Genomic DNA, 12877 nt, shown 5'->3' on the forward strand with positions numbered 1-12877 from the left:
TGTTCATTTTGAGAACAGTGACGAATTCCAAAACAGACATAGTGAAAAAAAAAAATCTCTGTTTTGATGAGCTGAATGCTGTTTTTAGACAGATCATCAGATTATTGAGATGTATATTTGAAGGAAAGGAAAGGAAACTCCTCATTTGAATATATGTTTCCCCGTTGCCTTTTCCCGCCTCGTGTTAACGCAGAAAGGGACATTTCTCAGAAAACCACACCACCTCTTCGCAGGTTTAACACGATGCGAAGGAAACAACAAAACCCAGAGTTCACGTTACCAGAAATGAGCTCCGCTGCAAGATTTGACACAAAGCGCGAGCAATGCATATTGACAGGATGACATGTAAGCTTGGTGCACAGCACAGGAACATACACATTCAGCAGCAGTGATTTTGGAAAAGAATGTGGTAAGTGTGTTAAAATGTTTTATTTCTAAACATTTAGCTGCAATTTACTAGGCTTACTTCAGCTCATTCACTTCCTACACCTTTAAACCCAGTGTGTAGTTGAGGAATACGCGTGTGTGTCTCTCGAGTGCGTAAACAGTCACCCACAGGAAGTGAGGGTCGGCATGGGTAGCAAATCAGGTGGTTGTGCATCTGTATATAGTGAAAGGAAAAAATGTTTGCGATGTGGTTTGAATAGATCACATGAATTTGATTATGGTCGAGTTGACAGGAAGTTTGAGATATTTGTGGATACATAAGCATTCAGTCTACATCTAGACTTTGTATTTAGGTTAGTATTTCTTTCAGTTTTCAAATATTGTTTAAGTTTGAAAACTGTAGTTAAACGTCCGGGTGGTTTTCCACAGAAGTCTTTCAGACATGACTCACCAAATGATGATTCTATCAGAAAATCTTTACTTAAAGGGCAGGAAAGTCCAGTCCAGTCTCTCAATTCCCTATTTTAGGTTATTTCTCCGTTTTTGAGCATTTATCATCACTTCAAAATGTTTATTACATAAGCACACACTGTTCAATTATCAGGCTGATGTGGAACATTGTGCCTAATAAAGAGAAGACACAAAGAAGTTACTCTGCTTCTGTTTCTTGAAGATTAGTTATCAGAAGTAATTTTTAAAGACAAGAGGAAATTATTGTTATGTAGTCTTTAATTGTCATAAGAATAATTGAATCAGGAGTCAAAAGACACCATCATAAAGTAAGTAGACATATTTTTTTACATATATATATATATATATATATATATATATATATATATATATATATATATATATATATATATATATATATATATATAATTCAGCTGTTTTGACTTTACAATGGAATAAGAACAGGTTCAAGGTAACATTAGGTAAGATATTCAGTAACAGCCACAGCTGGCTTGAAGACCTAAACTTGCATAGCATAACAAAAAAAAAAGCCTACGTGTAAATGTGCTTCTGCTAAAGTCTCTTCTAGTTATCTATGATATCTGTTAGACAGTGGTGTAACTGAAGAGTGTGTGGCACTAAGGAAAGGTTTTTGAAGAGAAAAGCTGAATAACGGAAGTTTACTGTCTGTTGGGCAATTCTCTCCATCTGTGTTAGTTTTTAATCTGCTGATGGACTGAAAGTAAAGGAGAAGAACACTGGAACTCTCTCCATATATATATATATATATATATATATATATATATATATATATATATATATATATATATATATATAGATAGATAGATAGATAGATAGATAGATAGATAGATAGATAGATAGATAGATAGATAGATAGATAGATATAGATATATATAGATATATATTTATACCCAGAACTGAGTTTAAAATGTTGAACCAAGGCCAACAGGCTGGTTTATGTGGTACTAGGAACTGTGCTATAACTTGTTTGTGTACTGACCAAATGTCCATTTCTGTCTCACACAGCTCTATGAACATGTCAGATAATGACTCAGTGGTGTATTCAGACATGTATGACTATGATTACAACTCCACCTGTGATCAAGACCCCAATTTGGAGTTCCCCACTGGATCCATGGTCTTGTCTGTGCTTTACTATGTGCTGTTTTGTCTTGGCCTGCTAGGTATGTTGTTATTTTTTCTGCATACCCCAGTATTTATAGACCACCCTTTCATAAGGCTTTTAAATACATAGACATAGCTTTTACATAGTTTGCCCAACACATACTGAAGCAAAAAACACAACTCGTCAGTGAATTTGAGATTAATTTATTTAGTTTATCAGCTAGAAACTCAAAATGAATATCTGAATTTATTTCACAGGCAACAGCACAGTTCTATGGGTCCTTCTCCGGCATGTGAAGCTTCGAACTATGACTGATGTGTGTCTCCTCAACCTGACGCTGTCTGACCTCTTATTGGCTGTGTCACTGCCCCTCTGGGCCTACAGTTCCCAGAACTTTGAATCATGCAAACTAATAACAGGAGTTTATCAGGTAGTTATTTCTTTCTTTCTTTCTTTCAATGTAAAACCTCATGTGTTCCATAATACATGCGCATCATAGTGATTACTGGAAAACCAAGTATTTCAGCCATCATGGTAAACACGTCAATATCGTACCTTCTTCATTATCAGGCCTGCAGTTCATGAGATTTAAAAAACAGATAATCTGGATTCTGTTGAATTTGAAATGTTGTAACGCTGACTGATTATTGTCACTTCCTCGTGACTTCATCATGTTGCTTGCTCTTCAGATAAACTGGCAATATTTTATTATTCATATCACCATTAGTGATAGTCTCAGTTGTGTATTTCCAAAATGTAAAGGTCATATGCAAGCTAAATAATCTAATTGGGTTTGACTGTCTTCAGAGGCGTTTCTCTGGGCTCTTTTGTCAAGACAGAACATGACATATGATGTGTTATATAGATTCTGCTACCAAACCATCCTGTTAACACTGAATTCAGTTCAGTTCAATTCAATTCAGTTGAGTTTCATATATACAGCACCAAATCACAACAACAGTCACCTTAAGTCACTTTATATTGTAAGGCAAAAACAGAAAAAATCCCAACAATCTAATGACCCTCTATGAGCAGCACTTGGCTCAGGGAGGGGCAGTCATCTGCCGTGACCGGCTGGGGGTGAAGGGAGGGAGACAGGACAAGAGAGCCAGAGATTAATAATAAGTAATGATTACATGCAGAGTGGGGTATAAACAGATAGTAGAGCAGGTATCTGCTCCCTGCTACCAGTCATTATTATTTATTATTTGTTATTTTTATTCCCATTGTTGTTATTTATATCAGACCAACATGAAGGAGATTGTGTTTAGTCACTATTACAACATTTGGGATTCAGCAGAATACACAGTCACTGTGGTTACTGCTCAGGGTTTTTCAATGTGCAGCACGAAACACGAAGCATGATAAATAACTCATGAATCACGATGATAATACCTTAGTTGTTGAAAATAATCAATGTATTTTTTATGTGAATTATTGATAGTTCAAGAGGTTTTTACGCACATTAATTACTTAATGCTTTTTCATATAGCTTCTAATGGAACTTTGAAGAATTTTAAAAAATATTTTCTGAATGCAGAATTCACAAAGAAATTTTATATAGCAGTTGTTCTAATGCCCAGGTGATGCAGGAAACAGCTGCTGTGTAATGTTGGCTATGTGAAGAACCTCACTGACGCATTTAAAGCCTCATCAAATGGTTTTTCACCCCATGTCACATCCTGTTCTAATTTTGCTTCCTCTCCTGTTACACTCAACAGTTGGGTTTCTACAGTGGCACCTTGTTCGTGACCTTCATGAGCGTGGACCGCTATCTGGCCATCGTCCATGCCGTGGCAGCCATTCGAGCAAGAACACTTCGCTATGGCATCACAGCCAGCATCATTATTTGGGCTATATCTGTCACCATGGCAACCCCTCAAGTGGTATTTGCCTCCTTGGAGGAAGATGGCAACAGCTCCCAGTGCCATCCCATCTACCCAGACGACACGGTGCATTTCTGGAAGCTGCAGCGCAACTTCAGCGAGAACACAGTGGGCCTTTTTCTGTGCCTCCCCGTCATGATTTTCTGCTATGTGAAAATCCTTATTGTACTGTCAAAATCCAGGAACTCCAAAAAGAACAAGGCTGTAAAGCTGATTTTCATCATAGTGTGTGTGTTTGTTGTGTGTTGGGTCCCCTATAATGTTACAATTTTCCTCAATACACTGGAGCTGCTCAAAATCCCCCTGGCACCTGACCTGTGTAAGGCTTCAAAAACCATTATGTATGCCATGAACTTAGCTGAGTTTATTGCGCTGTCCCACTGCTGTGTAAATCCAGTGATCTATGCATTTGTAGGAGAGAAGTTTAGGAAGTCACTGCAAAAAGTGATGGGTAAATACTTTGGTTGGAGCAGTGGTCCTTCCAGCCACAGGGATACCACAGACAAAGAAACCTCCAACACACCTGTAAGATCAGAGTATTAAAAATGGGTCATGTGTTGCGCTGATGGGTGCAACTGTTTCTGCAGCACTGCATTTTTTTTTTTTTCTTGAAACCGAGAGACTACAAACATCACAAATTGTGCGTGTGTGCGTGTGCTTGTGTGTGTGCGTGTGTGGTTTGCACTTCTGAGTGGTGTAAAAAAGGTACTCGCAACAACGCTGGAGTAACAAGCATTCATTTCTGAAAGTGCTTAAAACAAAACACATGTATGACAAATATAGTCATGTTTTTTTTTCAACTTGTAAAACATTATTTTTGAAAAATAAAATAAATGAAAAAAAAAACAACCTTGTTCTTCTTTTTATAGCCAGAGAAAAACTGCTCTGATGTGTGTTTAAGGGTGTTGCCTGTAATGTGTTTGCAAGGTAACATATGCACATAGCAGCCTTTCATGCTTGACATGGCAAAACCACTTGCACTGCTGTCATTCCTATCAGGGTATTATTTATAATAAGAAGTGTACAGATTGGAGTTCTTTGTCAACAGCAACACACCTGAGTAATAAGGCAGTGTTAGGCCTCATGTTTCATAACAATATTAAGATCTGGTAAATACACAAGTCGCATCTAAGTTTCCACTTTAGATTTTAGTCAGAAGTCTACCCTCAACTCGAAGAAAGTAATACATTTCCTATACACTGTGCTATTCTGAAACAACTGTCTGTATAGAGTGCACTGGTGGCTGCCAGTAGTATCACTTCTGTCATGCAAAAAAAAAAAGCCACATGCAAGCCTTCAGCTGTGTGCGCCTGCAGGTCTGGTCAGAGTCACCTTGCGTATTTTAAATTCTACATTTATGGACCTGTGGTTCTGTAGCTGCAGACACTGTGGGCTTTTGCACTGCGTTTCGAAAACAGTCTCAGGAAGCAATTAACCATGCATCTCATATCCAAACCCACAAGCCCACTCAGTTACCTTTGTTTTGAGGAAGGGTGTACTTAAAAAAAAAAAAAAAAAGCAACACCTTCAATTTTTTTTCAAACTATTTCTCACTTAATGTGTGTTGGGCAAACCATGTCTCACTTCACAAATTTGATACAAAGCTGATAACATCTTTGATTGGCAGCCCACTACAATATCCTGTGAGCCAGAATGAATTCCACGGACACTGACAATGAAAGGTAATTTTTTTTTCTTCTATTTTACATGCAGATTTTTTTTTTTTTTTTTACATGACATAGACTGTCTGACATGTCATCAGTATTTTTTTAGCACGCATGTCCAGTTCTGTAGGATGTATGAAAAGAATGACACACACCTACATATCCGCAGCCTGTAATAACAGAAACTAACTTTTTTTCTTTTTTTTTTAAATGAACAGTGCATCTTTATTAGAATTTAAATGGACAAACACATGAAGCAAAAAGAGGAAGGGCAGTCTGATAACTGTAATTTCTCATTATATGTTCAATTTTGATTTGGATCAAACAGATTTGGATTTAACTCTTCCCCTAATTATATTAGAAATAAGATCATTATTAGTTCAGCGTTTACAAAGCACCAGTTGTGGCACAGTGCAATATAAGTTAAGAAGTTAGTGGACTGGGAGAGACTCTGTGTTTTATCTCATTAATAACACTGTTACCGTAACACTATGCCTCTTTTTTTGTTGTTTTTTTTTTTCATTTTACTAATAAGAGAGTGGGAGAAAACATAATGTGCATCTTCTATATCTGTTCTCTGTACCTGATGCTGATAGTATCAGGGCATTTTCTCTTTGGCTTCTGTTAATTTGGGTCAGTGGGAGAGGAAATTACATATGCTTTGCTTTTCTACAATTGACTCTTCTTCTTTTCTTTTCACAAACCCAAACTGCCCTGTTCGTATTCATTGAAAAACAGTAGCAGCTGTCACAAAGTTCTAGACTGAAGTTAATCAGAAAGCATGTTTTATACAGCTAAGTGCAACAACTGAGAAGTTCTCACAATTTAAGAGAGTCTTAATTCTGGAAACCGCCTACAGTGCAGATTTCGGCAGACTTCTGATGTGGCCAGCATGCGGGGTTCTTATTCTGTAGTCAAAAAGCAAAATGTGCCCCGCTATACTAATAAAAAACACCATTAGTCCCATTATAGACTTTTTTTTTTACTACTTTTTTGTGTGTAAATTGACCTTGGGTTCCTTGAAAGATGCTATATAAATCAAAGTTTTTATTATTATTATTATTATTATTGTATTATTATTATTGTAGTTTGTAAACAAGCTGCCAGTACTGGTCGCTGGCAAAAGAAATGATGTAATATGCCTACAGATATTTTGCCAACTCATGTTCTGATAGAAATGTCATGACATAATCAACTTTAATGAGATATTCTCTGTTCACAATCCTTTTCATATTTTTTTTTTTTTTTTTTTGCATGTGGCTGCTGAACTTGTGTTATAGGGATATCACTGCTGCAGCTAATTCATTAGATCATTCATCATTAATCAAAATTTGAATGAAAAGAGGAAAGGTAGCGGGAAGAGATAACAAAACCACATCAGGGGAAGTCGACCACAAACTGATTCTTGCAGCACAAGAACATGAGTCTAATGTACCTGTGAGACATGTAATATACCAAAGCACACTTTAACTAAAACAGCATACAAATGACATCTGTCACCACAAGCCATGTTACCATCAAAAGTGGGTGACACCCCTGGGGTTGAGGGGGGTTATTACATGGCTGGAGGACACATTTGAACACTTTGCTGCACAGAGGAGTTCATGGTCGACTCAATGACTGCAAAGTGCGCAGATCCTGTGGCTGCAAAATAAACCCAAATCCTCACCTTTCTACCATCGTGTTTGACACTTGGTATGTGGTTTTCAATATTTTAGCTGATAGGCTGTGTTTGGTTTTAACTAAACATCTCCACTTTGGATAACTATGTTATCTAAATATTTCTATGTTGCTTTCTATTTTTACACTATAAAATTATTTTCCATTTCATATAATTTATTTTAACATTTTAATTACTTATTATTTTGTAGATTTAATGACATACACAGTAATGAATCAATAAATATAATCCAATATTATAATCTATATGCAGCGTCAGGCGCTAAGGATGGGCCTCGGCCTCGGCCACTAAAAAAGTTCCTGTGCCCCCTCAGCTGAATTCTACTCATATACCTCAGCTGTAAGTTACACTGATTCATATAGTTTGGCAATGAAAAACGTAAACACCCACATCGCCTATAAATTACTGTACTGCAAGCTCAGTTTAGGAATTGCTGTAGTGATGGACAAGCAGAGGAAGAAGGCTGTAATGACAAATGTAGTAACACCAACATGAGCAATACCAAGGGCTCAGAGAAGAGCTAGAGAGGATGTGGAAGGTGAAGGAAACAGTGATCCCCGCGGTAATCGGAACACTTGGAGCAGTGACCCCCAAACCGGGAGAATGGCTCCAGCAGCTTCCAGGAAAGCCATCCGATATCTCTGTCCATAAGAGCGCAGTCCTGGGAACAGTTAAGATACTGCGCAGGACCCTCAAGCTCCCAGATCTCTGGCAGAGGACCCAAGCTTGGAGGACAAATAGCCCACAGGGCATATATATATATATATATATATATATATATATATATATATATATATATATATATATATATATATATATATATATATATATATATAGTAGATAACACTTAAGTAGATAAGTGTTTTTTGATCTCTACTAAAGATCATTTTACTAAAGAGTGAATACTAAATTGTTGTTTCACCCCTGTAGAGTACAGTTCATGTTCCCCCCCTTCCCTCTTAGAAAGTACGACGTCTTTGGTTTTTTTTGTTGTTTTTTTTAAAGCAGCTGATCATGGAAGCGATCACTGACACTGACATTACTCTCAGTCTGAATCTTACTGAATCTTCAGTCTTCCAAGGGTAAGATTAGCCTTAACAAATATCCAAATTTTCTTCCTTTCCTCTTCGTCATCACGCAGTTTTTAGGCTTGTAATGTTTAAGGTCCTTAATGTATTTTTTCCCCTTCGTCTTTTCGAGTCTTTTCGAGTGCTTCCTCATATTTCCCTAAGTCGGGGAATTTTAAGTTCATGTCTCGGTGCAGGCCTACGTTTTGCCACAGTTTGGTGCCACGGTCTCCTGAACTGTGGGTGAGCCCTGCCCTTCACGGACTACTTGACGCCAAATATTTATATATATACAAACGCCAGCTGTTTCACCGCAGCTGTTAGCCGCCTGCCCCTCTCCTTCCAACATTTTTACAGGAATTTCAGGCGGTTTTTCTACACACACACACACACACACACAAAAAAAAAAAAAAACTGCTAAGCCTCACCCCGCTGAAGTGTAAGAAACTGCAGGGCTTCTCTTAACTTTGCTACAGTTCTTATCTTCATGAAAAACAGACGTGCCGCTTGACCAACCGCTTATTTGAATTACCGACGCAGCACTGCACGATAATAGTTTGACTTCCTGTTCGGCTGTGACTTGACAAACTGAAGAAAATGCACAAAATGTTGTGAATATTCTTCAAACTTACAAGAGAGAAAATATGTCTATTAAATAAATAAAATTAATCAAAATTAAAAAAAAGTTATTGGTGCTTACAGATGGGAACACTGAGAACGCTGCCCTTATAAGAGGTATTTCAAGATGGCTGAGACTCGGTGAGGGCGGCTTTTATCTAGAAGGACTTTTCCTGGGTTGAAAGAATCGCCTCCACCTCTGGCTGACATGAAATTTAAAATGAACATATATAATTTCAGTTTTATCATGTGATATGTTGCATTTGTGCTATACTCTTATTTATTTATAGGGGTTACATTAATTATTGTGTTCCGTATGTTGCATAGTGTCACAACTGGGTTACTGGTTCCTAGTTTTCACCTGATACACTTCTGAGAGACTTCAGGCCTGTCATGGTAATAAAGGTATACAATGCGCTGATGCGTTTAAAGAGAAAAACGCCTCCTGGTGAGGACATCTTTGACCTTAGGCCTCAGAGCTCCTGTTAATCAGCTTCTATTTCAATGTTGAAAACAGCTGAACAGCCACCACCAATCTTTGTGCCCTGCTGCTTGTACAGCTGATCCACAGTACTTTGAACAGTAAGCTGCTTTATAAAGAGTTTCTATTTAGACTTCTGACATTTTTAACAGCTTTGGTTACATCAAGCTGCAGCACATTTTGGAGCCTGTAGATTGTCATTAAGTTAAAAAGATTTTTAAGTGATGTTTTATGTAGATGCATATTTCAATCTGTGATAAGAAAGATCATTGAAAATAAATGTCATATCATCTAAACCTTTGTTTTTTTTTTTCCCTCTGTTTCTCACCAGCTCCACTATAGGACCTACTAGCAGTCCTGTATATGACTACTCTTATGAGTACTCTTCTATCGACTACGATATCATAGACTTATATGCTCCATGTCAATATAAGCGACATGGTGCCACTTTTCTTCCTACCATCTACACCATTTTCTTCCTGCTGGGCGTTCTGGGTAACTCTCTGGTCTTCTGGGTCATTAGTTGTGGGGTGCGACTCCGCAGCATGACTGATGTGTGCTTATTAAACTTGGCCATCGCTGACCTCCTTTTGGTGTGTTCCCTGCCCTTCCTAGCCCACCAAGCCTGGAACCAATGGGTGTTTGGGGATATTATGTGCAAAGTGGTCTTGGGCATTTATCATATTGTCTTTTACTGTGGGATCTTTTTTATCAGTCTAATGAGCATTGATCGGTACCTGGCTATAGTGCATGCTGTTTATGCTTTGAAAGCACGTACACGCTCCTTTGGAATGATTGCAGCTGCTGTTACGTGGCTGGCGGGATTTCTGGCTTCTTTTCCTGAACTGATCTTCCTCAAAGAGCAAGTCGTTGCTTCAGGGGAAAAAGTTTGCTCTCCTGGGTTTCCCCAACCAAAACAGGATCCTAACAATCTCCACTACTGGGAGATCTTCAGCCTCTTTAAAATGAACGTTGTGGGTCTACTTGTACCGATGGGCATCCTGGGTTTCTGCTACTCACAGATCATCTGGAGGTTGCTGAACAGCCAGTCATCCAAGAAACAAGCCATCCGCCTTGTTCTCATAGTGGTAGCTGCTTTCTTCTGGTGCTGGATCCCCTACAACGTTACATCATTTTTCAAAGCACTGGAGCTCAGACAAAATTATACAACATGTGAAAGCAGCCAAACCATCAGACTGGCTTTGCAAATCACAGAGGCCATTGCTTACTCTCACAGCTGCCTTAATCCCATCCTGTATGTGTTTGTCGGGGAGAAGTTCAGGAGGCACCTGGTGCGGATGATAAACAGAACTCCCTGCAGACTGTGCCAGATGATCAAAGTCTTCATACCACAGGACAGAATCTCTGCATCAGTCTACTCACAAACTACCAGCGTGGATGAGAGGAACACTGCGGTGTAAACTAGGACATTTGGCGGATGTGCTTTTTTTTTTTTTAACCATTACATGTATGTGCTTGTGGTCAGCTCCAAAATGAGGACATGCCCAGTAAAAATAGAGTGTTGTGGCCCATTGCTCATTTCTAAAATGTTTAGCACTTATGAATGCACGCAGGTGTGTATTATATACAATGTATCTTCTTTATTTTTTAACCACAGATAAATTTTTTTTTTAATTAATGTCTTTGCACTTTTATAAGTTGTAAAACATACAAAACAACACGGTAAATATGATTTTGAATATTTTGCTCTGTCAAGAAGGAGATTGTTTGTATTTTGACCTGTGACGATGAGTCAGAGATTGTTGTCATTTACGATCTTTTTAATCACATGCCGAAGGTTAGCACGAAACTGTGTCAACTACAACATCTGCCAGCAGTGTCAGTAACGTCATTCAGTTGAAAGGGGGAACACACCATTATGAAAAATTTTACGCCATAGTAGCCTACATTTTTATTCAAACATGATGACCCCCCCCCCTCAAAGCTGCACCCGCTGCATCAGACTGTGCACAGGAAATTGTGTTTGGTGCAACTTGCAGATTCAGCAGTGCAGGATGCTTAGCATCATTAGCAGAAGATTTGCACTTTACCCAACATGAAAACCACAACCTGAAGGAGGAAGTATGTAACCAAGCTGTTTAACCTTTGCAGTCTTTGTGCACATTTGTTGCCGAGTGACTTCATAGTTCTGTCAGTTTTTCAAATGATATTAGTCAGCCTTACAAGAAAGAAGTCATTTAAAAAAACAAAACAAAAAAAAAGATAAAAAAATAATAATAATAAATAAAAAAAACCTTTTTAAGTTTTAAAGGAGCACATAAGTCACATATAAATCACTCAAGTTTGTTGAAGAGCTGCAGATGGACAACTTATCCTGCCAGTTTACAGGGGTCATTTACAGAAGTTTATCAGTGCTGGAAACTCAGTGGGCATTCAGACACTTCTTCCTGCTCAGGCACCAGAATTTGTTCCTTTAACTTCAATGCAAAGACTATAATTGCAGGATGCATTTTACTGACATTGTTTGGATCCACAAGGCCTCTTAGAGAAGGGTAGGATTTGATTCTGCTGCACATTTGCATCCCATGTGTAACATTTGGGCCAATGTGTTACGCAGCGCTCTCCACCACCATCATGAAAATGTTGTTCCACACTCCAGCAGACTTCCAGAGACTGGGAGAATCAATCCCAGAGGTGTCCCAGCACCTTTCTAAGCAACTTTATGTTGGGTCGTACTTTAATTAGTTACAGTACTCACCTGTATTATGTTTTTTGTTTTTTCTTTTCTTTGCTTCAGTTTCTGGTACAGTTTCAGTTTTTCTGATAGTTTTTGTGACATGCTTTCAGACACATGGGATTTCTGCCGGATTTCTGTCAAATCGATGCAGCTGGTGGAGGCACAGGGATTATGAAATAATTTTTGGGAAAGTTAAATATTTGATTTTCATAATGTAGGAAATAGTTAAAGAATGGTCCAGATGTTTTGTTTCTAGATATTTGATGCTTATGTCTATTTAAAATAATGGATTCATCATGAACCCAGATCAAAAGGAAGGTCTCACATTTCTTTTACAAATGTGGCGTCACTGTATCATTGAGGGAGTGTGCCTGGTGAAAAGGTGTGATCTAACCACAACCTTCCTCTCTGTGCTACTTTTACTTTTTGTCACAACTACTTCCACAGAATAAGGAGCATCTGCACTGGTTAATAGTGGTGGAATTGAACCTTCTTGTAATTTCCCAGTATCATTATTATCTTTATTATATGTTTTATTTTACTGTGTTTTGAAGAAATGCATGTTTCTGTCTATACCTTTTTTTAAAAATAAAATCTTGTGTATATATATATATATATATTTTTTTATTTCTGTGGTGAGCTGTCAGCTAAAACTGTTTTGTTCTATTAGCGTGACAAAAAGTGAGAAAGAAGCACTGATTCTGTTTTCGGGACACCCATTCCTTTGGGTTCTTCTGGACTGCCACGTCGTATTATGACTACAAACAATAAAGAGACAGAATGCAGCCATGAGTAATG

The 12877-nt window shown here is 38.0% G+C and overlaps 2 protein-coding genes across 3 annotated transcripts; both read left to right on the forward strand.

Moving 5' to 3' along the window:
- Window positions 1-1888: 1888 nt before the first annotated feature.
- LOC115794958 (C-C chemokine receptor type 8) lies at window positions 1889-4649 on the forward strand. The gene is made up of 3 exons (XM_030750676.1): window positions 1889-2042; window positions 2242-2414; window positions 3706-4649. The coding sequence occupies exons 1-3, from the start codon at window positions 1889-1891 to the stop codon at window positions 4411-4413; spliced, it is 1035 nt and encodes a 344-aa protein (XP_030606536.1). The 3' UTR covers window positions 4414-4649.
- Window positions 4650-5450: 801 nt separating this feature from the next.
- Window positions 5451-12579, forward strand: LOC115794755 (C-C chemokine receptor type 5-like). 2 transcript variants are annotated; one of them, XM_030750399.1, is made up of 2 exons: window positions 5451-5552; window positions 9713-12579. In XM_030750399.1, exons 1-2 carry the CDS (start codon window positions 5524-5526, stop codon window positions 10800-10802), a joined length of 1119 nt encoding a protein of 372 aa, XP_030606259.1. In that variant the 5' UTR covers window positions 5451-5523; the 3' UTR covers window positions 10803-12579. The 2 variants fall into 2 exon arrangements, with proteins under 2 accessions (XP_030606259.1, XP_030606258.1); XM_030750398.1 differs by lacking the exon at window positions 5451-5552 and adding an exon at window positions 8230-8297.
- Window positions 12580-12877: the final 298 nt, after the last annotated feature.

The sequence above is a fragment of the Archocentrus centrarchus genome, chromosome 16 (assembly GCF_007364275.1).
Source record: "Archocentrus centrarchus isolate MPI-CPG fArcCen1 chromosome 16, fArcCen1, whole genome shotgun sequence".
NCBI lineage: Eukaryota > Metazoa > Chordata > Actinopteri > Cichliformes > Cichlidae > Archocentrus > Archocentrus centrarchus.